Source organism: Lynx rufus, unplaced genomic scaffold (genome assembly GCF_022079265.1).
Source record: "Lynx rufus isolate CCGP_SWC_20201006 ecotype Redwood Valley unplaced genomic scaffold, mLynRuf1.p SCAF_2, whole genome shotgun sequence".
Classification (NCBI taxonomy): domain Eukaryota; kingdom Metazoa; phylum Chordata; class Mammalia; order Carnivora; family Felidae; genus Lynx; species Lynx rufus.
Window position 1 is genome coordinate 151207735 of NW_025814834.1, and position 27348 is coordinate 151235082.

Genomic DNA, 27348 nt, shown 5'->3' on the forward strand with positions numbered 1-27348 from the left:
CTCTAGGTTTTTTTGGAGGGGGTGGAGGAGACTCTGGGGGCCAATGCAGGCCACGGTTGTTCATCGCCTAGCAACCGGAGGAGCCAATGGGAGGCGGCTGAGCCTGCGGCGCCGGCGGCGCGGGGGCGGGGTGGGAACCTAGCGAACCTGCCCAGGCTGGGGGTGGCCGCGAGGGGAGGAGCGGAGCCCGGCCAAGGGCGGGGAAGGCGGGAGCCCGAGGCGGAGGCGGGGCCGCCGGCGCGGGGCGCTGCGTGCCGCGGCGCCTGTGCGGGCCCCCGGGGCTACGAGAGCCGGCTTAAGACAGCGAGCGGTGCCTCCCCCGCCGCTCTCGGGGGCGGTGACGGTGAGAACTCTTCCCCCCCCCCCCCCCGCCACGCGAACGGGGATTGTGACGCGCCCGCCCGGAGAGGGGCGGGGGCGCCGGCGGGGCCTGGGGTGGGCGCCGGCTGGGAGCCAGAGGGCGGGTGCGGAGGTGAGCGCCGGCACCTGGCTCGGCGCCCCCGCTCCTCTGCGAGAGGCTTGGCGCGGCCGTTGGGGCCGTTGGAGGAGGCGGGCGAGCTTTGACCCCGGCCGTGGCTGGAGGAGGAGGTGGGAGGTAGGTGCCAGCGCGCGTCCGCTCCCGCTAGCGGTCGCAGCGCTGCGCCCCCGGGAGGAATCCGGACCGCGGAGCCCCAAATCCTCTCCCGGATGGAGAGAGGGTGGCGCCTGGCGTGGGATGACGAGCGACGTGGGGGAGGAGGGGATGGCCAGTTTGGGGCTGCGGTGTGTCGCTAGCGGAGGCTGCGGGGCATGCGGGCTTCGGGATTTGTTGGGGCGAGCCGCAAGAGGCAGTCCTTAGAATGAGTTACTGACTGAGCGGCCCGTGGCTGCTGCGGGGGAAGAGATCCCCGATGGAGGTCTAGTTAAAAGTCAAGGGGAAGAGCTTACATCATCTAAAAGGCAGGCAAGTGTGAAAATATTTTGGTGTAGAATTTTAACAGTAGAGAACGGTAAGCCGAATTGTGAGCTCCCTGCCCGCTTTTGAGCCTGTGCTGATCGCCCTGTTTTGCAAGCCACTTGGGCCCAAGAAATGGAATCTGCTAAATAATTTGTTCCTAGCACGTGTAATGTGGCGATCTTTAGATTATTACCTCATTTCAAGGTCCGTAGTTGTGATTGCCAGATTGTCATTACTTGCAACTCTGATACAGTTCTTGTTGAATCTGAGAGAATCGAGATTTCCCTTTCGTGGGTGGGGCATAATGGGGGAGAGGATTAGAAGAGGCACTCCTCCAAGAGTGGATCTAAACTGAGTGGAAGCGGCCTGGAGTTTGAAATTGCTAAGGCTTCCCTAACACAGATTAGAGTCTGGCTGTAGAGTTGGTGGTGAAAGATGGATGCCTTGGAACATTGCATGGCTCAGGAGGAATTGGTTTACTCTTTAGGTAGAAGAAAATTCTGGTAGCTTGATCCTGAGCTGAAAGGTAGGTATGACTTGACACATTTAGGAGATTGAATAAAACTTGAAAAGAGTGAGAGATCTGGAGAGTGACAAAAATGCTTTTAGAGTGAAACTTGAAGTCAAGCTATCTTGAAATTTAGAAGAAGTTAGAGGTAGATTTATGAACTTGGATTCAGACAGAACTTCCATCAAAACTCCTCTCCTATAGCTGTCATAACACGGAGGCCTAGGAATCTTATGTTATTCAAACTAAACAAGTAAAAAAGCTAATGACCAATTTGACCCACTGTTCTGTTTGCTGTCAGTGAAAGTTCCTCAAACAAAATGGTTCTTTGAAAAGAGGATTAGCAGCTGATAAAATGAAGGCTCGTTTAGTGACTTTGCTGGGCCCCTTCAGCCAAGTCGTTTTATCCCTTCCTTCCCTCCTCTTTCCCCATCTGTGCAATGAAGATAATAAAGCCCTAGGATTAAGTAACATGGGTGAAGCAGCTTGAAGATAACTGCAAAGACTGTTATTCTAGGCTGAAATGTGAAGATCTCCTCATAACACATTGTGCCTTGTGACAAGACTTGTTAAAGTACGTTCTGTTCCAGGCATGCCGAGGTGGCATATATATGAGAACTAAAACGTTAACTGTTCAGATGATTTGTCAGAAGCCTCAAAACCGACACAAAGATTGTATATACTCATGGGTTCTCCTAAAACCCGACCTAGCTGCTCTTTGACAAAGCAGGTTTTAAAAAGGTGGACATTATAAAAGTAGGCAAAAGTATCCTTATATGTGTAGTATGTGCCTACAGATAAAAAGGTCAAAGACATTGTCCCACAAGTGTGTGATTTTAGTTCGTTTCACATCCTTAAATTGGAGCCAGTCCAAAGCTTTTTAAGTAATGTTTCTTTTCATACATTTTACGATAGCTGTGAATATGCCTTGTTGGTTTGTTGCGCTCAAGACACAAAGGGTTTTGATACTTTGAGGGGCTTTTTGTGTCTTTAGTGATGGTGATTATGATTAGCTGGTAATGAAGGTAGATGTTAATCTTGAATTCAGAGGTGACCTAGAGAGGTGTACCATTCACTATTGCTAATGGAAAACAACCTAAAATCATTACTTTTGATAGTGGGTCAGTAGTATACATAGTACCAGCAGATGTACTGAATTATGCTTTAATAAACACTGAGCTGCTGCTTGCCAGACCAAAGGATAAAAAAGATGAGTGTTGCCTTGAGAAGTTTGTTTTGTAGGAAATTAACAGTGTAGGGAGGGAGAGAGCAAAAATAGAAAAGAAAAATTGCAACTAGGAATAGGCTTCAGAAAGGAGAATTTCGGCTCTGTTTTGACAGAAGGAGTTCACCTGGTAAGCGCGTGGTGTCACGTTCTGCCCAATATACTGTTGGGGAAATACTAGTGGATTGGTTGTTGGAGTCAGGTGGGGGTATGTTAGTGATAAGGTTAGAGAACAGAGCTATGACCTTTGACCAGTAGATGCTAGGGAGCTTTTAAATGGTTTTGTTTTGTTTTTTATACATTTTTTTTTTAGTGTTTATTTATTTTTTGAGAGAGAGACAGAGTGTGAGCAGGGGAGGGGCAGAGAGAGAGGGAGACACAGAATCCGAAGCAGGCTCCAGGCTCTGACCTGTCCGCACAGAGCCTGATGTGGGGCTCGAACTCACGAGCTGTGAGATCATGACCTGAGCCGAAGTCAGACGCTTAACTGACTGAGCCACCCAGGTACCCCACTTTTAAATGGTTTTTATCCAGGAGAATTATATTAGATTTTTAGAAGGGTATTTCTGCCAAAGTCAGTACTTTGAATGATCTGAAAATGTTCTGAATGTAGATAATCTAAGTAGAATCTAAGAGACCTCAGCCCTACTCAACAGTTAAATATAGTTAAAAATAGTTTTTGAAGCCCCCAGAAACTGTAGGAAAGAAAAGTGATTATTCATAGAACCAATTTTTATCAAGGATGTTTTACTTTCAAGATTGGGGGAATAGGGATACAAAGATAAATAAGATATAGCTCCATTTTCAAGCAACTTGTAGTTCTGTAAGAGAAATAAAATTATAATGCAGTACAGAAACTAAGTGTCATTAAGGGCTGTTAAAAAACAAAAGCCCTAGCACTGTAGGATTCTGAGATGAGAGAAGACACAAATTGCCTTTTAAATTAAAAATAAGTTCTTGGGGGGCACCTGGGTGGCTCAGTCGGTTAAGCGGCCGATTTCGCCTCAGGTCATGATCTCAGGGTCCGTGAGTTCGAGCCCCGCTTTGGGCTCTGTGCTGCCAGCTCAGAGCCTGTAGCCTGTTTCGGATTCTGTGTCTCCCTCTCTCTGACCCTCCCCTGTTCATGCTCTGTCTCTCCCTGTCTCAAAAATAAATAAAATGTTAAAAAAATTAAAAAAAATTTAAAAAAAAAAGTTCTTGGGACACCTGGGTGGCTCAGTTGGTTAAGTTTCTGACTCTTGTTTTCAGCTCTTGTCCTGATCTCAGGGTTGTGAGCTTAAACCCCCTAGTCGGGCTTCTTGCTGGGTGTGGAACCTGCTTAAGATATTCTCTCTCTCTCTCTCTCTCTCTCTCTCTCTCTCTCTCTCTCTCTCCCCCCCCCTCCCTCTCCCTCTCCTCTCCCCCTCTCCCTCTCCCCTCTCCCCTCCCCCTCTCCCTCTCCCCTCTCCCCTCCCCCTCTCCCCCTCCCCCCTCCCCCTCTCCCTCTCCCTCTCCTCTCTGCCCTCTCCCTCCCCCTCCCCCCTCTCTCCCCCCTCTTTCCCCCTCCCCCCTTTCCCCCTCCCCCCTCCCCCTCTCTCCCCTCTCCCCCCTCCCCCTCTCTCTCCCCCCTCCCCCTCTCTCTCCCCCCCTCCCCCTCTCTCTCCCCCCTCCCCCTCTCTCTCCCCCCTCCCCCTCTGCTCCTCTCCCTCTCCCCCCATCCCCATCTCAAAAAAAAAAGTTCTTAAGTAGAAATTAAGCTACAGCCAGTTAGCCAATAATATTTACAGCTCTCATCTGTTAATTCTTGCTTCCTATATTGCCTTCCCTCCCTCTTAACTCTCCTGAGTCGAATTTTGGTTTTGACCATTCTACTAGTACTTTGACCTTGGGCAAGTTATTACTTGACCTTATCTTCTCTGTCCTTAGTCATCTCATTTGTAAGTTAAGAATAATACATACTTCATGGAGTTGTGATTAAATAATATGTTAATATCCATAATGGTGCCTAGAAAAATAACTTACATTTATTATTTAGTATTTCTATTTGATATAAAAATGCTGCAATTGAATAAGAACTAACTTAAGGACAGAATGTTTTTATTTTTTTGAGTTGCTAGCAGATCTGTGAGCATCTAATAAAGTCTCCACATGTAAGGAGCTCAGTTTTCACATTCTGGGAAACTAACCTTGAGTAAATGATTTATTGTCTCCTTTTCATATTTGCTCATCACTTTTCTGAAATCCAATTTCTTCACCTTTGTCATAAAGTCACTAATTGCCAAATCCACCATATTTTATTCAGATCTTGCCCTTTCATGGCCTTTGCTGCTGTTCATTACCCCCTCTTCTTTAAAAATTTCTTTTCCCTTAACTTTCCTAGAGTCCACCCCCTACCCCAGTATTTATCTCCCCCAGTATATATCCAGGTTCCCTTCACTCACCTGCTACATGTTAATGTTCTTTAGAGTTCTTTCTGCTGCCTCTCTTTTTCTGTACCACATATGTGCTGACGACTCCTAAATCTGCCCTGATGTCTTTTGATCTCCAGGCCCTAGAGTTTATCCCCGTTTGAATGTCTCATGAGGGCATCTCTAAACCCTGTAAGTTCTACACTGAGCTCATTATCACATACTTAACTACACCTGATTTTATTATCTTATTCCTCTGTTCTCTTTAAGTGACACTGTTACCTGTCTAGCACCAAAGACAGATTTTCGCATGAGAATAAATGCCTCCCTTTTGTATACTTGTCATCGCGTTTGTCAGTCCAACTTCCGAAGTGTTTATCTGTCCTTCATGATCCTCATCATCATGGCTAAGTCCATCAGCCGGACCCTGACCATTAATTGCGTAGTTGGCTATTAATATTTTTGTGCCAGGGCTGCCGAGAATGGAACCTTAATGTTTTGGAAACATCAAGTTGGGATGAGATTGCTAGAAGAATATTGCTCTAAAGGAATCCTAGCACTACATACAATCATGTACAGGGTTTTAATGAGTGGCCAGTAGCTACTTACAATCTGAGATGAGTACCGGCTATTGCATATGCCTTTCATCTGAGAGTTAGTGTAGGTTGTAAAGGTCCCAGTCTTGAGTGTGTCAGTCCTTTGCCACTAGATTGTCATCTGCTTGTCTGTACTTTCCTGTCTAAAATTTGGCACCTTCAACATTATTCTTTCTATTCTGTATCCAAGTCTTAGAAATATCCCCACACAAAAGATCTAGAATATAAAATGCAAGAAGACATCTTAGAAATCGTTAATAAGTAAACCCGTCATCAGCTGTGTTATTTTATAATGAAGAGATGGGCCTGCAGAATTCATATCATTTGCTTGGGATACGTGTTGAGTGTCAAGAGGAGGCCAGGATCTGTGAGGCTTTGGAATCATTAATAGCTAGTTTTTATTCTTACCTTCCATACTATTAAATAGCTGGATTTTCATTCCTGCTCCCAGGTTTGTAACTGGGCAAGTTAGTTTAATCTGTCTCAGATTCTTCCATCTATAAATGGTGTTCTGTCTGCTCCTTTCTAGAGCCATGGTAAGGATGGCATAGCTGATGAGCCACTCGGCTGAGAGTTGTTCTCTCCTACTGGTTTCTTGTAATTAACTGGCACAGGAGTTCAGTTCTTCACTCCCTATCCATGCATCCTTTGTAGATCTGTATGGCTTCATAGATCCTTGAAACTATAGCCAAAACTGCTTGTTTTTATACTTTCAGGGGGAAGAATCACTAGCTATCCCTGCCTTAGGAGTTGTCAGGCTCAGGACCCAGGGCTCTTGGTGCCTCATAGCCAGACCAGGTAGAATTTAGTGTTTGACATATTTGAGGGACATTATATATTTAAAAAAAAAATTAAAGGACTTCAGATACAAAGAATTAGTTATATTCTTGGTTCAGGACACATTCTCATAATTAGTCTATTTATTTAGTTTTAATGATAGGCACCATCTAACATAACAGTAGTGCCTTGACAGTAACCTCTGTATAACCGTATAGGCCCTTCCAGCCCTTTTCCCTACCTGTCTCACCTGAGGCAACCGTTTACTGAATCTTATATTCATCATTCCCTTGGTGTCTTTTAAAATACAGTTTTATGGCATCTACGGGTTTTCCAAACACATACACAATTAACAACTATGTTACGTGCCCTGTCTTCTGAGACTTGTTTTTCACTTACTATAATGCAAAATTCATCTACGTGGTATTGCTGAGACTCCTCTATGTTGTGTGTCTCTGGGATTTTCTGATTGCTGCCTAATACTCTGTTTTGCATATATGCCCCACTTTTTTTTTTCATTCTGTTGCTCTTGGGTGTTTGGGTTGCCCCAGGGTTATGCTCTTGTGCTACTTGGCTCATATAAAGAATGTCACTATTTATGTTCATGCCCCTTTGCACAGAGATGCACAAGTTTCTCTTGGATTTATACCTATAAGGGGACTTGCTAGGTTGTAGAGTATATGAATGGGATATATGAATTTCAGCTGCCAAACTTTGTTTTTCAAAGGTGCTCCCTACCTTCCAAGGTTTGTTGAGCCTTAGCCAGGTTCTCTAGGACTGTTATTTTCAACCCTCATGTAGTACTCTGGAACACTTTTACATTATTCTCGAAATCCATTCTGTAGCACCCGTAGGTAAGAATTCCTTTTTGGTATTCCATATTCTAAGTGCATAAATAGAATACTAACTTACACTGAAACACATTCTGTAGAGTATAAGCCACGTTCTCAGACTTGATGCATCAGAATCCCGTGGAGTTTCTGTGAAAACACTGATTTTCTGTGTCCCACTCCCAGAGTTTCTGAATCTTTAGACCTGGAATGGGACTTGAGAATTTGCATTTTTAGCAAGTTCTAGATGCTACTGATGCCCATCCTGAGACCACAATTTGAGAACTATAACCAATGACTGAATTTGGGCTGAATCATTGAGAAATCTATTATACATGATTACACTATTACAAATTCATGAATTATGTTGGGTTTTTTGTTGTTGCTGTTTTCATTGCCTTTACTATGTGTTGTTACCGTAATTATTTTAGGAATAAAATACCGATAAATGATAACTTTTTTATTTGGACTTCTTAGCTCACTTTCAACCTTACTAAGTAAGATAAATTTTAAAACAGTGCTTCTCTTTTGTTCTTAACAATCCTCTTGTAAGAATATGATTGTTGCTTTCCTACATGTATACTGGAAGAATTTGAAATTGGTATACTGTCTCTAAATTATCATGCTCTTTTTTTTTTAATTTTTTTTAATGTTTTATTTATTTTTGAGACAGAGAGCATGAGCCAGGGAGGGGCAGAGAGAGAGGGAGACACAGAATCCGAAGCAGGCTCCGGGCTCTGAGATATCAGCACAGAGCCCGACGCGAGGCTTGAACTCATGGCCTGTGAGATCATGACCTGAGCCGAAGTCGGACGCTTAACTGACTGAGCCACCCAGGCACCCCTAAATTATCATGCTCTTGATTCGTACACTAGATCACCTTGCTGCTTCTATGAGCTGGCACCAATCAAGATTGAATTGAAAGCCATTCTGAGATGCACTATGGCTTAAATGTGGGTTCTTGTCTGTCATCATACTAAAGTAGCATACCTCACACTAATATGTCATTGAACTTAATTGACATTTATTCAGCAAATGTTTTACTGGATCCTACCATGGCTCATTTATGATACATCATAGCAAAGCAGAGTACAAACAGTACAATGCCAGGCCTCTTGACCAGTAGGTCAGTTTAGGTAGTGGGAGACAAGTTTCATTACAGTGAGATCTGTGTTGTAAAAGTTAATTCAAAGTGGGGGCACCTGGGTGGCTCAGTCGGTTAAGCATCCAACTTCAGTTCGAGGATTGGAGCCCTGCATCTGACTCTGTGCTGACAGCTCAGAGCCTGGAGCCTACTTCTCTCCCTCTCTCTCTGCCCCTTCCCTGCTCACTCATGCTCTGTCTCTCTTTCTCAAAGGTAAATATAAAAAAAAAAAAAGTTAATGCAAAGTGACCTGGAAACACAAACAGAAGGGAATGGCAGTTCCAGGAAAGCTTGGCAATTTGGGGTCTATATTCACTAGATTAAAAACAAAATTTTTTGGGGCGCCTGGGTGGCTCAGTCGGTTAAGCATCCGACTTCGGCTCAGGTCATGATCTCGTGGTCTGTGGGTTCGAGACCCGCGTCGGGCTCTGTGCTGACAGCTCAGAGCCTGAAGCCTGTTTCGGTTTCTGTGTCTCCCTCTTTCTCTAACCCTCCCCTGTTCATGCTCTGTCTCTCTCTCTCTCTCTCTCTCTGTCTCAAAAATAAATAAACATTAAAAAAAAATTAAAAAAAAAATTTTTTTTAAATTGCTATAACATGGAATGTTTTGTCTGTGCTTATATACTTCACATCCCAGTTGCTCAGTTGGAATAATTAGTATCTTATTGTAATGTAGTCTCAAGGTGACTTGGCAGAAAAGTGAGTACTTATGTTTGTGTTCAGTTTGAAAAGCAGCTCATATACTGTGTTTTCCCTCCTCTCTTACAATAAAGACAGTAAGTTGTAGTAGTTACTGTGTTGGACTACTTGGGTTTGAATGTTGGCTTTGTCACACTCTAGCTGTGTGACCTTGGGCAAGAAAACCCTCTGGGTCTCAGTTTTGTCATCTGTAATGGGGTGGGGGAAGATAACTATTTGGGCTGTTGTGAGATTGAATGAGTTATTATATTAAAATGCTTTAAATTTTTCCTAGTTAATGGTTTATCCTTAATAAATTGTTATTGTTGTTAGGGGCACCTGGTGGCTCAGTGGGTTAAGTGTCTGACTCTTGGTTTCGTTTCAGGTCATGATCTCACAGTTTGTGAGTTGAAGCCCCACATCAGGCTCTGCACGGACAGTTTGAAGTTTGCTTGGAATTCTCTCTCTCTTCCCCTTCCGCTCTTTTTTCTCTCTCTCAAATAAATAGATAAACTTAAAAAAAAAAGTTAATCTTGTTAGAATTAGGTAGAATCTCTTTTGCTAAACATACGGTTGTGAAGACCATGTGTGCACATTTTTATAAAGAGGAAATTTTGATATGAATAGCTGTACTCAACTCCATATTAGGTCCCATGAGAAATGTAAAAAAACATAGTTAATAGACTCAAAATTCTTTAAAGGTCACCTAGTTCAGCCTCCTCATTTTGCAGATGTGGATACTGAAAACCAGAGAAATGATGACTAGGTCAAGGTTGCTCAGTGAATGACAGAAGTGGCCCCAAGAACCTTAGCCCCTGACACCTGGTCTAGTGCTGTTTCAATATCCTGTGCAGCTTCCTGAAGTGACACTGTCCTGAAACAAACTAACAATTCGATTGGGGAGCCATGACCAGAACAGATAAAAACATAAGCAGTGCAAGTCAGTGTATAATGAAGTATCAGGTGATGGGGAATATCTCTAAGTACATACCTTATGTAACTTAATAAACTGCTCTCCTGACGCAAGGAAGTACATCTTATTGCTGAGTCATAGAAGATCAATAGAGTAAGAGCATTCTTTTTTGAAAAGAATCTTCATAGTTATAAATCCGTGTCAATCTATTTCCCTTCTTTCTCCTACCAAATTGAGATTATAACTGAGCCAGAGGGATAGTCCCTTTTGCTAGGTGTGCCAGTACTCTGTCTTTACTCTTCACAGCAGTGCAGTGGGGGATGGTCTTCCCTGATGGGCTAGATCCCCATGGATATACTCCAACAAAGCAGGGCATCGTTGTGAAGACTGCGTCACCGTTGCTCACTTGTACGTGTGAATAGGTGGGATAGGTGCTAGAAATGTAACTGATTGGTGGAGAGAGTTTATCATTTGTCTAAGTTGATATTTCCACTAAAGGGTAGGGATGCTACCATCTGGGATTGAGGTGGGAGTACTTCCTCATACATTATCTCATTAATTGTGCATGAGCCCACTGCTTTTAAAGATACTACAAAATAATCCATGCTCCTAAAACACTCCAGCTATATCAAAATGTCCTATTAAAGAAGTGAATGGAGGTAGGGTCCACCCCTCCCTACACCCAGCCATCTCATCCCACAGGATTGTCATGTTAGTAACAGTTTGTAACTTTTCTAGACCTTTCTCCTAAAGTTAGGTAGTATTTATATAGTTTGATTTAATGAAACATGGTGATCATACTATTGATATTATCCATACTGGGTTTTTTTTCATGCTGTACATGCACATCTTCTTGAATAATTCCAAAGTAGCCCATCTTTCGGCTAAACTATCTGTATTGGCATTTAACTGCTTATTGACGGACGTTTAGATTGTCTCCAGTTTGTTGTCATTATGGTATGCTTGCTTATTTGTATGATGGGATATGTAGTAATAGAAGCCTTTTATAGATTGCAAATTTTTACAGACTGATAGATCGCCATCTAAAACTACAAACTACTGACCACTGCTAAAGTTCTGTTTCCCTTACATAATTGATTATCTGAGTAGCTGTAGGACTTTTGTATAATTTCTCACTGGTTTTTGCCCAACAGGGCTGCTTGCTTTTGTTTGTTAAGATACTGCAGATGTTTATCATTGTAATTGCCTTTTAAAAATGTGGATTTTTTTTTCATCATCGTAAGGAAAACACATTCACTTACAGAAAACTTGGAAGACACAAAAAACTAACGATTACGCATAAGATCTGTGTGTAAATGAAAGGGATAAAGTCTGGCTCTTCCCCCTCCCTTTTCTACTTAGAGGTTGTTCTTGTTTTCTAGTTTTTTCTGTTGTTATATAACAAATTTCTATCTTTATAGAGCAGAATTTATATCTATCTGTATATACTCTATAGTTTTGGGAGTTTTTTAAAGACCAAATAAGGTCATGTTAGATAATTGTTCTGCAACTTTTTTTTTATTATTAACAAAATATTGTAAAATCTTTTCAAGTTAGTAAAGTATCTAATAATAGCTAATGTTTATTGAGTACTTACTGGGCACTTACCATGTAACCAAGACCTTATGTGAAGCCCTGCACATGCATAAACTTTTAATAAGGCTATTAAATAATTTTTAAAACTAAATATATTTACCCATCTAATAATCTTTTGAGACCAAAGACTCTATACTCTCCTTTTGCAAATGAGGAAAATGAAGTTCAGAGATTTCTGTCCAGGGCCACTTAGTTTGTGGGTGGTGGAACCGGGGTTTGAAACCCGGTGGTCTGGCTTTGGATCCTGTGCTCTTAACCATTATACCATACTGTTACTCATACTGCAGCAACAGTTGGTTCAAGGGTGTATATAAGAAGTTTAAAATATAGCATGTTGTTCCCTGCTTCCGAAGCTACTAAGTGGGTGGCTTTCTAATGGCAGATTCTGGCTTGGAGCTTCACTAAGATTGTATCCCTCAACCCAAAAGGATATGCATGAAATATTTGACCATAATTTGTGTCTTCACACTACTCTGTGCAGTCTTTGCCCAGTTGGAGATCTGGATTAATGAGTGGTGGCCTTTAATAATTGGTAGGAGTATTGCTTCCTGAGCCTTTCATCCACTAAAGCAGCAGCATGTGTTGGTTCAGAGAATGGGCTCTGGAGTCTAGGGAGGGGGTGGGTAGCCTTTCTGTGCCTTAATTTCTTTATCTGTAAAAAGGAAATGATATAGGATTGTTGTGAGAATTGACATCATATGTAAAACATTTAGAACAGCCTCTGGCACATGTTTGTTAAATCAGTTCCTTAACTACTAGCTATGCTGTGCTTTGTTCTTCACCTATTATGTCATTAAATACCCACAACCACCCTCCAAAAAGAGAGTGCTACCCCATTTTCCAGGTGAGGAAACCAGCTGGAGAGACTTGGTCAGGATGTGATCCTAGTCTGTCTGGCTCAGGCCTGTGAGGCTTTCCCTGTTGGCACTGTACTCCCGAACCCTCAGGCCTCCTCGTAGCCACAAACTCAACAGAAGGGATGGTTAAGGGAATGCCACGTTTGGAGTTTCAGCCATCCAAGTATCTATTCAAACTTAAGTTATGAGGAATTTGTTTCTGTGGCAAATTTCTATACTTTTAAACTGTGCCACTCAGATGAGTTACTTTAGGTTTTAAATTTGTAAAAGATAGATTTTCTAAGTTGAATTTGGTGTGTTTCTACACTGATATGCAAACCTCAGTGGTTTTGTGTAAGGTAGTAGAAGTATTTATAATGGAATTTAAATCTGTAGTTTTCTTTGGAGCAAAAATATAGATAGTAGTATTAGTTTTTAAAGTAATAACATTTGCTTTTTGAGAGTAATAACATCTATTTAAAATATGCTGATAACTGAATTTTTAATTTTTATGAGTGAATTTGTAAGATAGGACGAATACATAAAGACATAGTTTTAACAATTTTCTTAACCTGACAATTTGGTGACTCTAACTTTGTGAGATATTAGCGAAGACTTTAATTAGCTATTTGTGACAAATCCTGTGCAATATTTAGAAGCCTAGATGGTATAGTGAGTGTTACTACATTCCTGTAATGAAAAGCTATTATTTTCTGACACTTGATTGAAGTTTTAGAATTCCGATTAGGTAGGCAATTGCACCTTCTCAAGCTTGAATTTCAAGTGAACTTGAAAAGAACACTTAAAATATTGTACTGTGTGAAGGAAATCTTGTAATCAAGATACTACTTATGTTTCTGCTGAGCTCTTTTTCAGTTGGTAGTTGTGTTAGAGATTTGGGGGATGAAGAGAGTAATACTTTTCTCTGAAGGACTCACATCTTTTGCATCTTTTCCATTGCTGTTTTCCTTTGCTTCCCAGAATGAACATGTTAATTTATCATCAGTTATTGAGTATTGTTCTGTCTGTTAAGATTAGTGGAGGGAATACAGGAATGTAAAAATTGTAGTACGTGAGAGTCTAGCTAGGAATGATGACACAAATTAGCAAGTATACAGAGGACCTAGAGAATAGAGTTTAGTGAGCTGTGCGGAGGGGATGATGGTGGTTGTTCTGGGCTTTGAAGAAGTGTTAGTTTGGGGTTAGGTGAGAGACGAAAGCCCAGGTGGAGCACACAGGTTGGAAGTGAGTGGGCCGAATGTGGGATGCAGTTCATTTTATAAACATTTATTGAGCACCTGCTTTGTTTCAGGCACTGTTTGATACAAAGATCCCAACCCTATAGGAAAGTTCATAACTTCCTGTAGACGTTCATAAACTAGTCGTGGGAGGCATCTGCCTATAATAATATGGACAGATTGGGGCGCCTGGGTGGCGCAGTCGGTTAAGCGTCTGACTTCAGCCAGGTCACGATCTCACGGTCCGTGAGTTCGAGCCCCGCGTCGGGCTCTGGGCTGACAGCTCAGAGCCTGGAGCCCGTTTCCGATTCTGTGTCTCCCTCTCTCTCTGCCCCTCCCCCGTTCATGCTCTGTCTCTCTCTGTCCCAAAAATAAATAAACGTTGAAAAAAAAAATTAAAAAAAAAAAAATAAAAAATAAAAAAAAAATAATATGGACAGATGAATTGCACTACTGGATGATATTGTAAAGGTGATTGTTGCACTTGTCGTATATGATGTCACTTTAGTTATGTTTCAGCTAGAGACGTAAATTATGGGAGGGACGCAAAATGTATACATATTTTTTTTTTTACTTGCATTAGTCGTCTCTTGCTGCATAACAAATGACTCCAGAACTTTACAGCTTAAAACGACAGACATTTATTTCCCAATTTCTGTCCATCAGGAATTTGGGTGCCTCTGGCTCAGGATCCCTCGCTAGGCTGCTGTGAAGATGTTGACCAAGGCGGCAGTCATCAAGGTTTGACTGGGGGAGGATCTACTTCTAACCTCACTCCTGTGAGTCTAGGCAGGCTTCAGGTCTTCACTGGCTATTGGCTGGAGACACTGAGACATCAGCTCCTTGCCACATTGGCCTCTGCTCACAATATGACAGAAAGAGGGATCCAAGAGGCAGTGGGTGGTAAATGATCCTATACAGAAGCCACAGCCTTTTTATAACCCAAATAAGGAAGAGAAATCTTGTCACCTCTTGGTGTATTCTCTTTGTTAGAAGCTAGCCACTGAATCCAGCCCACATTCAAGGAGCAAGGGCACCCAAAGGTGTGCACACCAGGAAGCAGGGGTAACTGGGAGTTATCTTAGAGATTAGAGATTGCCTACTCCCAAATTTTACAAGTGATTATTGTATATTGAGACCCCCAGAGTCTTTTGTATAAAAGGAAGAGCAATAACCAGCCAAGGAACTTTTCTGATGGAAACAAAACAACAACAAAAAACAATGGGTGTAATTAACCTGAACTACAAATGTTTTTGCTAAACATCTACAAACTTTTGGTTTTGATGTTGTCTTAATATTTACTCTAGAATACAAAATGGTAAGATGAGTGATTCCACCCTCGTTAAACTTTCTATAGAACTGAATTCATTTCTGAGAATTGTTTTTAAACCTTTTGAAAGCAAAGTATTTCTAAATGAGGAAAAAAGCTGTTGTTTATGGCATAGCAGAAAAGTTTACGCATATGCCTCAATTTAGGTAGTAGATATGTTCTTTTAAGGACTGTATGCTCTGAGTAGAATGATTTCAGGTGAACTATGGGATTCATTCTCTTTAAGAAATTTGATGGAAATCTTTTTTATTCTATTCTACTTTTAATTTAACTCTTGTTTTTCTATATATAGAGGTTTGCATGAACAGTGTGGAAAGGTTACCTGGTGACAGAGTGAAAAGAGCAGTTTTGAAGACAGATTTGTGTCCAGGCTTCACAACCAACCAGAAATGTGGCCTCAGGCAATCCTGTTGGCCTCTCTGAGCCCAAGTTTTCTGTCTGTAATATAGATAAATATATATGAAAGAAAATGCTTTGACATGAAGAATGATAAACTTATGAAACTTACTAAAGTCTTCGTTTTTCATGAAGGGTACAGTTAATTTCAGATGTCTTACTATTTCCCAATTTTCTGTTAGGATTCTAACCTAGAAAATGCCACTAGACAATTCTTAAGTTCTGCATAATAATTTTACCCAGGAAAGACTAGAGTACCCTTGCTTATTTATACCCGAAATATGGCATTGGTACTTTGGCAACATATTAAGGAAGCCAAAGTAGTTCTTCAGAAAAGAGTAAGGTAACATTTTTACAGAAATTACTGCAGTTTTGCTGAAATTAGTAAGATTTTTTGTTATGTAGACTGACTTACTGGAATGTACATTGAGAAATACTTGGAATCAAGAAAGTTTTTTAGATGTCTATATATATGTTACCCACGAGGAGGGAATAAAACTCTCTGATGTAGAGGATAGGAGAAAGAATTTTTATGGATTACTTTATAGATGTTTTCTTTCTTTAATTTATTTCAAGGTTATTCCTCAACAATTTTAGATGAATGAAAGGACTTTTACAGGATGGTTAAATTCTTTAATCTTCAAGATTGCTCATAAAATTCATTCATGAATTTCATCTGTCTTGGAATCCAGACAGCTTCCCTAACCAGTGGTATATGGAGAGAAATGGGGGTTGCAGTTTACTTGAATGTGAAATGATTTACTGTAGACCTTTTCCTTTTCTCCTTCTATAGTGAATCTATAATAACAATGCTAGTATAACCAAGTTTGTTCTTATGTGACTTGTCATGGGTGCTCATGGTTCACTGTGTAATGATTTGCTATGACTTGATTTATCTATTATGTGGAACTTTTCATTGTGTGTTTCAGCACTTGGCTTTAATGGGGTCCTTCTTGGCTGCTTTTGAAGCTTTCAAAGTTGAAATACTTGTGATGGTGTTAGGTTTATGCAGAGCAGAGATATTCCTGTTAGCTTTTTTCTTTATCTTTTGAAGTTAATACTAATTTATTATAATATCTTTATAAAAAATAGTTGGTATCCTTACTGAAATTTAGCTGTGGTTGAGCTAGAAATAACTTGCTTAACTTAGTCTCTTGGTTTGGGGATGTATATTGATTAATAGTCTGGTTGGGTAACTTCTTTTATTACAAGCATTCTGGCGTATAATTTGGTGCATCATTGAACAGAAGAGGATACTTAGAAACTTTTAGATAGTGTGAAGTCAGATACTGTTGGTTAAGTTCTTTTTTTGGTAGAGCTTCAAAGTGGAGTTTTGGTTTTCATTGTGAGCATTTAACTAGACCTGAATATTTCACAGTTGGTTGTTTCTTATTGTTTTTGTTATTTTAATTAACAAATTCACTGTCTAAACCTGTAGACAGTGGACAGAGCTACATTCACAGAAGAATAACTGACTTAAATTACAATTTTAAAGAATGGGTGTATAGCAAACATTTTGGTGTTTGATCTTTCTGTTATGTATGAAGACAAAAGGTACTTAAGGCAGTATTGTGTCTTATTTAAAAAAAAAAAAAAAACAAGAAGGGCTTGGAAAAGTGCCTATTCTGATATGATACCTCCCCTCTGTGTAATGATTACAAAGAATTAACCCACTGAAAATTTGTGTTTTTATGAGGATATCTGCCTCCACATTTTCTCAGGATTTGTGTTCAACTTTTATCATTAAGAGCAACAGGCCTTTTGTTATATAGATTATGGAATCTCCTGTCATTTATCTCAAGCAGTCCAGATCTGTGTCCAGATGATGATGATGGTGATGGTGATGATGACAACTCATAGTAATTATGTGTGTCCCATATGCCGAGTCGTGTGCTAAGTACTTCTTTATGTGCTTGAGCTCACTTAATCCTCAGGGAAAATCATGAAGTAAGCCATTATTATGTCATTTTACCAGTGAGGAAAGTAGGGCTTGGAGAGGTTAAGTAACTTAACCAAAGCAGAGCTGGGCTGGTATAGACGGGTTTATTGTCCCTTAGATCCTGTTTTGTTTATGGCTGCTAGCTCTGAAAGCAAAAAGTGAAATCATTGTCTTTCTTGGTGCAGACCTTTATCTTGCTTATCCTGTTCCTGAAGGCACCCATTTAAGGACAGAGGGAAGTGCAAAATAGTTCAAGGTGCTCTTGCTAAGGCACATGAGTAGAAAAATAGCAAAAATTGGTGCCGGATTGGGTAACCACCTGTAGGTGTGTGACATTGTAACATGTAATACAGCACAGAACATAATTTGCATTAGTATGTATTATAGGCTGCTGTTATGACCTAGAAATCATCCTTGATTTCTCTTCTGTGTATTTTTCATCCCATTTTCCAAGTCCTGAAGATTCTATCTCCAAAACACATCGCTAATTTATCTACCTGTGTCTATTTCTGTTCAAGCTGTAATGTAAAAGTGTCTTCTTGCCTGAACTCATGCAGTAGCCTCATATCTTCCAGCCTCCATTATTGCCCACCTGCAATATATTCAGGGAGTAGAGTAGCTGAGGTGATCTTTTTCAAAGCCTAGAGAAGATCCTGTTGATTTATTGCCTAAATGCCTTCCATGGCTTTGCATTGCTACTTTGAGAAAATCTACCTTCCTACTATCTGTCCTTGTGTACTTCAGAGATACTGGCCTTCTTTATGGTTTTCATTCTTACCAAGTTCATTTCTTCTACCTGGGCTGGAACATCTTGTGGCTGACTGTGTATCATTTAGGTCTCAGTTTAAATGTCAACATTTTGATGCAGCCTTCCTTGATGAATCTAGATACCCCCACTCCAGGACTCTCACGTTACTGTGCTTAGCTTTCTTTATAGTTCTTATCACTCTGTGTTAGGTTAATTTATTGTCTCGTTATCTATTTCTACCCCCCCCCCCCCGCCCCCGAATGTAAACTTGAGAGCAGGGCTTCCCCTGTGCCTAGAAGAGGGTGCCTGGCACACAGTAGCACAATTAAAAATATATTGAATGAATGAAAATTTTCCTCTCATTTCAGTATTACATTATGAATATTTCCATAATCTTAAATATTCAGAACGGGCTGCGAACTCTTTGTTTCATAATCCAGATCCGGCCTTTTATTTGGCTTTATTAAAAAATGTTGTTTGGAGTGTAACTTACATCCAGTTAAGTGCACAGATCTTTAGTGTACAACTTGAAGGATTGTACTAATGTGTATACTTGTGCAGCCATCTCGGATCACTGTGGAAAAGGCTCTTTCACATCCTCCTTCCAGCCACTGCCCCTTCCACAGGGTACTTGCATAATTTTCTAATTAGCTTCTAACATTAGGAGATTTCACAAAATTTCATTTGAATTTTTTTATGGTGTAGAAGTATTTATTTCTTCCATTTTTCTTTATAAAAAAGTGGAAATGATGGTAGGCTGAAACTGTTATATGAAAGGTTCTTATACTTAGTCCACTTCATTCATACATATTTCTGGCCTCTCATGTATTTTTTAACCACCCTAACTCCACATGGTTGTGTTTAAAGGTGTTCTGTTGTATAAATGTGTCATTTATTTAACCAGTCTCCTGTGGAACATACAAGCTATTTCTGATTTCAAGAACAACTTGTAGATGAATCCTTGTACAAATCTTTTTTCTTTTACTTTCAGGTTTTTATTTTAATTCCAGTTAGTTAACGTAGAGTGTAATATTGGTTTCAGGTGTAGAATGCAGTGATTATCACTTAAATACAATGCTCAGTGCTCATCAGAAGTGCCCTTAATGTCCATTACCCATCTAGCCCATCCCCCCACCCACCTCCCTCCATCGCCCTCATTTTGTTCTCTGTAGTTAAGAGTCTTTTTTCCTATTATGCTTCTCTCTCTTTTTTCTCCCCTCATGTTAATCTGTTTTGTTTCTTAAATTCCACATAAAAAATATGGAATGTTTCACAAATTTGTGTGTCATCCTTGCACAGGGGCCATGCTAATCTTCTCTGTATTGTTCCAATTTTTGTATATGTGCTGTTGAAAATGAGCATAAATCATTATTTTATCAGGGTAAAACTTTACAAGTAATTTTTCTAGGTCAAAATGTGTTTTCATTTTTAAGATTTGGTACATATTGCCAAATCGCTGGTAGTTGTATAAATTGATGTGATCTTTGTGGCAAGCAGTGTATGGGAGTATGCTTTTTTCTACATCTGTGCCACCACTGGGAATTGCAATTAAATTTTTTTTTTTTTTTTTGCTAATACAGTTAGTAAAAACAAAAAATGAGAATGCTATCTAAGAAGTTTTTCTTTCTCTTATCTGTATAAATGCTTTGTACTTTATCTTAGAGAATATAATATAGAAATATCTATTAGTACAACAATGCTGTACCTAGATTTATATTCTGAGTCAAATCATGTACTGTGTACTTCGTATATGAAAAAATATGAATACTTTACTAGAACTCTTTATTCCTGATTCTTTTTTTTAATTAAAAAAAATTTTTTTTATGTTTATTTAGTTTTGACAGAGAGGCAGACAGTGTGTGAATTGGGGAAGGGCAGAGAGAGAGAGGGAGACACAGAATCCGAAGCAAGCTCCAGGTTCTGAGCTGTCAGCACAGAGCCCGACGCGGGGCTTGAACTCATGAACCGTGAAATCATAACCTGAGCCAAAGTTGGATGCTTAACCAACTGAGCCACCCAGGCATCCCTCTTTACTCCTGATTCTTAAACACACAAACACACACGTGCATACATGGACACAGATTATCATTCTGCTCTACCATGGGAGTGCAGGAGTAAATAATGCAAAATCCTTCTTTTTACACATTGATTTTATATTTGCTTTTATTTTTGGTTAAATGCTGTTATTTTATGATTTGCTTTTTAAGGAGATGCCTACATAGAAGAGTGACAGCAGCTGGACTGAATGTTTCACTGCTGAACTGGTTCCTCAGGTATCCTGGCTCTGGTGATTGCTATGGGAGAGTGGATGACTGTTACAGATCCAGATCTGTCTTCAGGTACCTGAGTCTAAAATAAGTATAAACTAAATCAGTAATTGTAAAGGTGGATTTTTAAATGAAACTGTAAAATGATTTACCACAGATATTGAAGATGTGACTAGAGAGAGACATAAATAATTGTAAAATATCTAAATTTTTATTTTGAGAAAAATTATCTGGGAAAGCTAAGAATTGTGCATACTTAAGTGGGGTTAAATGCCTTTGATGGATGATGAGTTTGATTGTTGCTATTTTTGAGAGAAACGTTTATGCATTTGAAATGAGTTTATTGGCTACTTCAGTACACTTTGATTTATTCCTTTAATATATAAACTTTGACATAGGTGGTTTTTTTCTGTTATTTTTATAAATCTGAAATAGTATAAACTAAGAATCTATTGTATCTTAACATGCCTCCTAAGGGCACTTGATAGTTGTATCTTTTTGAAAAAAAAGTACAGTTGACTCTTGAATAACATGGGTTTGAGCTTTGTGGGTCCACTTATACAAGAATTTTTTTTGATAAATGTACCATGCTGCATATTTATTTTCTCTTATGATTTTTTAAATAACACTTTTTTTTTCTCTAGTTTCCTTTTTTGGAAGAATACAGTATATAATACATGTAACATACAAAATATGTGTTAACTGCTTATGTTATTCGTAAGGCTTCTGGTCAACAGTAGGCTATTAGTAGTTAAATTTTGGTGAATCAGAAGTTATATACAGATTTTTCAGCTGTGTTGGAAGTCAGTGCAGTGTTCAAGGGTCAATTTTGTGTAGTTTTCTTACAAGAACCAGCTTTGTCTGAATTTGAAAATTTTAAAAAATATTTATATAATTCAACATCTTTGGTAACGGAGATAATTTTCTTTGCATGTGTTTTATAAATTGTTTAAGTAAATACCTTTTATTCTTTCAGAAAGCAAAAATATCTGTCAATATACCTCAGAAACAAAGATGTCTCCATCAAGTTTATACTCACAGCAAGTGCTATGTTCTTCAATACCTTTATCAAAAAATGTGCACAGTTTTTTCAGTGCCTTCTGCACAGAAGAGAATATTGAACAAAGTGTTTCATATCTTGATCAGGTAAAAAATGTTTTGTGAGAAGAATAGCATAAATCATGTTATATAATAGAACATATCGAAGTTATGGGAAAAACACTTGTTAAGCACATGTATGTTGTTATGTATCGGCCTGGGACTTAAACACACTAGAAATGCAGAGAACCACCACCGTGATCATCTAGTCTGGATACATGGTAAATGTTTTTGTCAGGAGCAGGTTGGCCTGCACATCACCCTAGGGGCTCTTCCACTTGGAGTCTCTCCCTTATTTTACTGCTGCAGAAACCTGAGTGCCTTGCTCCAGGATACAGGCAATTGCAGAGCAGAGGCTAAAAGAGCCCAGTTCTCTCTGTTCTTTGTCCTTTGGGATATTTACAGTTTTCTTAACTCAGGGTAGTTTTTATGATTTCTCAGAAAATATTTCTGTCTTTTGTTTCTATACTTAGTTGTCTGATAACCAACTTTGAGGAAAACATTTTCTCCTACCAGGAATTGACTACTTTCGGTTTTCCTTCATTATATGAAGAATCCAAAGGTAAAGACACAAAGAGAGAATTAAATATAGTTGCTGTTTTAAATTGTATGAATGAGCTACTTGTACTTCAGCGGAAGAACCTTCTAGCTCAGGAAAATGTAGAAACACAGAATCTGAAACTGGGAAGTGATATGGACCATCTACAGAACTGCTATGCAAAACTTAAGGTAGAAATTGCATGTCAACCTGTATTTCAATAAGGCAGATGTCTCATAAGCTAAGCCAGATGATAACAATGTTTTCTCTTTAATATTTTTAGGTCTCTGTACATCCTACAGTGCCTACAGGCTAGAGATTATTTTGACAGGGGAGCTGTGGTGGGCTGGAGGGGGTAGTTGGTATACCCTCCAGGTTATAAAAAGGCTGTGGGTTGTGGATAGTACTTTAATTTTAACCAGAGAGGCCTATGGAAGGTCTTATGAATTAGAGTGACTCAGAGTTGTAAGCCTAAGAAGGCAGTAATTCTGCATTAAAACTTTTTATATCTGGATAACCTTGGCTGAGTGTTTTTTAAGTAGATAGTGAATAATTGTGCAATGATATTGATAACCGGGGGCGGTTTAGCCTTTCCCCTAAGGAGTGGTCGCTTATTAGGACAGCCCAGAGTATAGAGTGTTTTCCAGGAAGTCTTCTAATTCAGGGTTTGACCTGGGCCAAAATCAGGTATTTCTCTGTGGACAGAAATGTGTTCAGTGGCAAAAGTTGCTGATCTCTCCTAGTATATGATTCATTCAATTTGTGGAGGAGAATTTATTGAGTATTTTGTGTGCTAGGGTCAATGGGTTTACAGAGGAGTGAACCCCAGTCCCTGCTCTCAAGGAGATTGTAGTCCAGTGGAAGGCGATACATGGAACTAAGATTATTTGCGTCATTAATTGTTCTTGGAGGTAAAAGGAGGCTTCACAGAGACTTAACACTGATCTCAGGTTTGAGGAATAAGTAGAAATTTGCTAATGTTTGGAAAAGACATTCTAGGCAGAGGGTGCAACCTGTTTAAAGCATAGAGGTATGAGAGAGGATTTTACTTTTAGGAAACAGATAGTAGCCCTGTAGGAGCTGAACTATATGATTATGATGAAGACGGATAGGTGGGGCTGGGACCCAGGCATCAGATGATGTGAGCACATTGTGCAGAAACCTGGAGGCACCAAGGAACGTAAGCAAGAGAAGGCATCGTGGGCATCGTGTAGAGATACCAGTTTGGCAGTAGGGTGGAGAAATTATGGGAGAGGTGTAGATTTGTGTTTGGGGTGGAAGTAGGGAGCCTAGAAGGCATGGTGGAAAGGACAGCTGTTAGCAGGCCTTAGCAGCTGTTAAGGCCAGAAAGGTTTTGCCAGTGGAGATGGTAAAAGGGAGATATTAAGCAAACTTAGGAGGTAAAATGGGTAGAATTCTATGAAAAATTGAATTTGGGGAGTAAAGAGAGTCATGAATTAAGATACCAGCCAGGTCTCTGTCAACTTTACAGAGGATGATGGTATGATTTACTGAATTAAGTGATATAGCAGGGGGGTGTACAGATTTGCAGGGATGATAGTGAGTTCAGGTAAAGCACTGATAATTACTCAGAGTGAATCTGATTTGACATGTGGGACATGTCAACTGGCCCAGTGCCTTTAAGTTCAGCCATTCCAAATGGTCTGGCATGATAGGAAGCTTTCAGCACTCCAGAGAAGAAGGTGCCAAAAATTCTGACAGCCTTAGTTATCCAAGTTGTATTCCTAAATTTTATAAATTCCTAAATTTATAGGAATCCATTGTTAAAGAGATTGTGCAAGTTGTCATTTATGGCATTTATGGTCACTTATGCCATAAGTTGAGTGGGTTTTCTATTTTATAAGGATAAGAGGCTTTTAAAAATATTCCAATGGTCTCATGCAGAACTTGGCACATTTCCTCACGGAATGTGTGGAATGAATTCAAAGTGAGCATCTTATCCCATACTGATTCCAGCAATGCTGCCGTTCCTCTCTGGAGAAAATCTTCAGAGGTTCCCACTTGCAAGGGAGAACTAGTATTGTGCTGAGCCTCACTTTTTTTGACCTGAAGGGTTGCTGCTTGCTTGGTCACCCATCTTCTTTAGACTTAGCTCCAAATCACTTTGGTTCTTTCTCAAAGAGTGTGCTGTAGCCATGTTACAAAGTACTAAAAGGAAATTTTAAAAGTGTCCAGTGGCAGCATCACTTGAATAAGTGAAGAGCCTTTCAAGGGATCTGCTTTGAAACTCTTTTGTCAGATACATACAACATTTTGGAATTTAAATAAATTTATAACTTTATAGTATTGTTTGAGAATAATTGTTTTAACTAAACATTTTGTGTGCCGTTGAACTGCAGTTTTAGCTAACGAACCCTAGTATGTGTACATTGTTTATACTGTTCTTCTAAAAATTCATTTGCTCTGAGTCCTGTGTTAATTTTAATCAGGATTGCATGTGGATGTTTTAGGAACAACTGGAAACCTCCAGGAGAGAAATGATTGGGCTTCAGGAAAGAGACAGACAGTTACAGTGCAAGAACCGGAATTTGCATCAGCTACTGAAAAATGAAAAAGATGAAGTGAGTTGTCAGTTATTGAAGACAAAGTTTGAGTGATTTTTTTTTTCTTCTTTGATTTGAGGTGACCATAACGGCTACCTTAAAACAAGAATCATTAATTCATCCTTTGTCAAATTGGTATGGTGGACCTCTTTCTACACCACTGCAGCATATTTAACTGAGGTCAGGAACTCTCTGTGTCATCCCTGCTCCAAGAGGATTCATTTGGTTTAGTGTAGTGGTCCATAGCTTGTGACAGCCAGTGTCCTGTAATGTCTGCCTGGACTCAAATGCATTGATATTTTTTCCGAGGGGCAGGGGTGCTTTAAATGGAGATCTTTTATTCTCTGCTATATCTCTGTTTAATATCTGGCATCCCTCTTCTTTATCTTAAATCCATTATTCATACAGTCAAGCAGTTACTTGACTAAATGGACACAAGAGTTATTGGTTTTTTTTTTTTAAGAGTTATTGGTTTTTAAAAAAAGGAATTCACATTTAAAAATCTTATTTCTGATTGCTAATGATACCATAATTATAATCTCATTTCTGCTATAGTGGTTACTTAGTATTTAGATCTATAGAGTTCATGCATTTGAAGTTATTTTTTAATTTATATATGAAGAAACCATTATGTTCTTACTGCTCTGCAGTTTTTGATCCCTGACCACTTGATAACTGTAAAAATACAATATTTTCAGTGTTGTGTATGTTTTTTTAAACTATAATTAAGGACTTCTAAGGGAGCATATTTCATTAATGACCTTATAGTGATTTAGACAGATTTTATCATATTTGACTGGTAATATATTCTGTTGGTGGATAATGAAATATCTTAGTTAAACTGCAAGATTGCTTATACATTTTCTTGAGTTATTTCCCAGAAAAATGTTGACTTGATGTGCTGATTACACTTAAGTGGTTTGAATGTAGTTAGTCTTTAGTAAGGATTGAGTTAAACGTGATCATCTTCACTGGAGATTAAAAATGTTATTATAGAATAGAACATGCTTTCTATCAAGGGTTGCCTGAGAAACCATAGTAGATCTAAACATTGAACAGTAGGGTGTGGCATATCGTGGGTACTCAGCAAATATTTGAACTGGATTCTGTCTGCTATTTGGGCTTACTCTAATTTGAGAGCTGTTTGTGATCAGATAAATGAACCTGTTTAAAAACAAAACAAAAAAATAAACCTGTTTACATGCTGTGATGTGCTGTGGCTAATTTGTCACAGATTTATAGGGAATAAAGTGGTTCAAGTAAGTAATGTAAGGAAGTCACTACAAATGATCAATTGATTCTTGTTTCAGATGAAGCTCTGATCACTTTAATACTTCTGTAAGAGTTTCTGGCTTCTAAATGATCAGACTCTAAATGTAGAGTAAAAAGGGTAGAAAAAGATAATTTCGAAAGTTAGGAGTTCTGGAAGTTTCAGAATTAAACAATAAAAACTTTGTGGTTCACTTAATGATACTTTTCAAAGTGATTTCCAGTGGTTATTGAGAAGAAAGAATAATCCTAGAGTAAACTATTTTATGAGGAGGTGAATGCTAGGACTTCTATTCTCTTTTGAATTTATAAATTTTAACTGGGGGATTGTCAGTCATAAAGGGACTCATTTGATGGAAAATGCTTTTTTCAGGTACAAAAATTACAAAATATCATTGCAAGTAGAGCTACTCAATATAATCATGATATGAAGAGAAAAGAACGTGAATATAATAAATTAAAGGAGCGTCTGCATCAACTTGTTATGAACAAGAAGGATAAAAAAATAGGTAAGAAACAACTGGCTGAGGTAGAGCAAAGTAAATGCATAAGCTAATATGCTAAGAAAGAAATGTGAATAGATGGAGCACAACAACCCATGAAGTGTTATTTTTATGCCTTATTCATAAAATGTCTCTAGACGGTATATATCCACATAAACTAGAAATTGAGACAACTCCTTAGTTGCATATAAGAATTACATATTTTTTTAATATGGCAGTTGTGGTTCCATAGAGAAAAAACTAAGCCAGAGGATATTCTAATCTTCTATAGCAAAGAACTGATAATATGAAAAGGCAAGATGAGTTTCTGAGTACCAAAAAAAGTATATGATTTTAGAAATAACTTTGCAAAATTATTCTTCACATCAAATCATCTATGTCATTTCCTTTAAATGTAGCTGCGCATTTTTGAAGCAGCTGGTCTAAAGAAGGGACTGTGGACATTATGCTTTTGTTTGTGCCTACGTTTTTTTTTTTTCTTTCTAGTGTTACTCTTTTGAAAATTAATTTACAGCTTACATCATCCAAGCATAATTTCAGGTACATGACATAGATTACAAAGTGGAACCATGCACACAAAAATCGAGCTACACGCAAGGTTTTACTGGCCTGGTGAGATGCAGAACAGGAAATGTGTGCATTTATTTATTGAAGAGTGGTTCCCACGTGGGCTGCAGGTTGTCCTCTAACCTGCACGCTACAGTAATACCCTAAACCGTGGTTTCGGAAACGGAGCTCAGTTGGACTTGCTGACATGACAGCTGATGAGCAGATGTCCCAAGCTGTCACATGGTGGGCCGTGTCCGCTGTCAGCAGGCAGCTCACTATTGACTCAGTTATTCAGCTATCTTATTTTAAACATTACTGAAAATCGGAAGTGGGGTAAGCTATTAAGACAAGGTGGGAAATCTTTAGGTAATCAAACTTAAACTTCATTGGTTAACCTCATGTTCATCCGTGAATTAAATAAAGAGCAAGATGAAATGCCAGAAGTATGAAGTGTACTAATTAGAGAAGTTTATTGAAGATTT

General features: G+C 39.2%; 1 protein-coding gene and 1 non-coding gene across 6 annotated transcripts in view; one reads left to right on the forward strand and one right to left on the reverse strand.

Moving 5' to 3' along the window:
* The first annotated feature begins 259 nt into the window (after positions 1-259).
* SSX2IP (SSX family member 2 interacting protein) overlaps positions 260-27348 on the forward strand; it is a 44009-nt gene continuing 16920 nt past the window's right edge. For 4 of the 5 annotated variants that reach the window (XM_047085316.1, XM_047085315.1, XM_047085317.1 and 1 more), the window contains exons 1-6: positions 260-343; positions 20286-20417; positions 21322-21491; positions 21960-22172; positions 24453-24563; positions 26188-26323. In XM_047085316.1, the coding sequence (XP_046941272.1) occupies positions 20375-20417; positions 21322-21491; positions 21960-22172; positions 24453-24563; positions 26188-26323 (673 nt within the window). In that variant the 5' untranslated portion in view covers positions 260-343; positions 20286-20374. Of the gene's footprint in view, positions 344-20285; positions 20418-21321; positions 21492-21916; positions 22173-24452; positions 24564-26187; positions 26324-27348 lie in introns of those variants that run through there. The other variant, XM_047085320.1, reaches the window with a different exon arrangement.
* Positions 19333-19440, reverse strand: LOC124516696 (U6 spliceosomal RNA). The gene has a single exon (XR_006963106.1). It is a non-coding gene; the product is annotated as a U6 spliceosomal RNA (small nuclear RNA).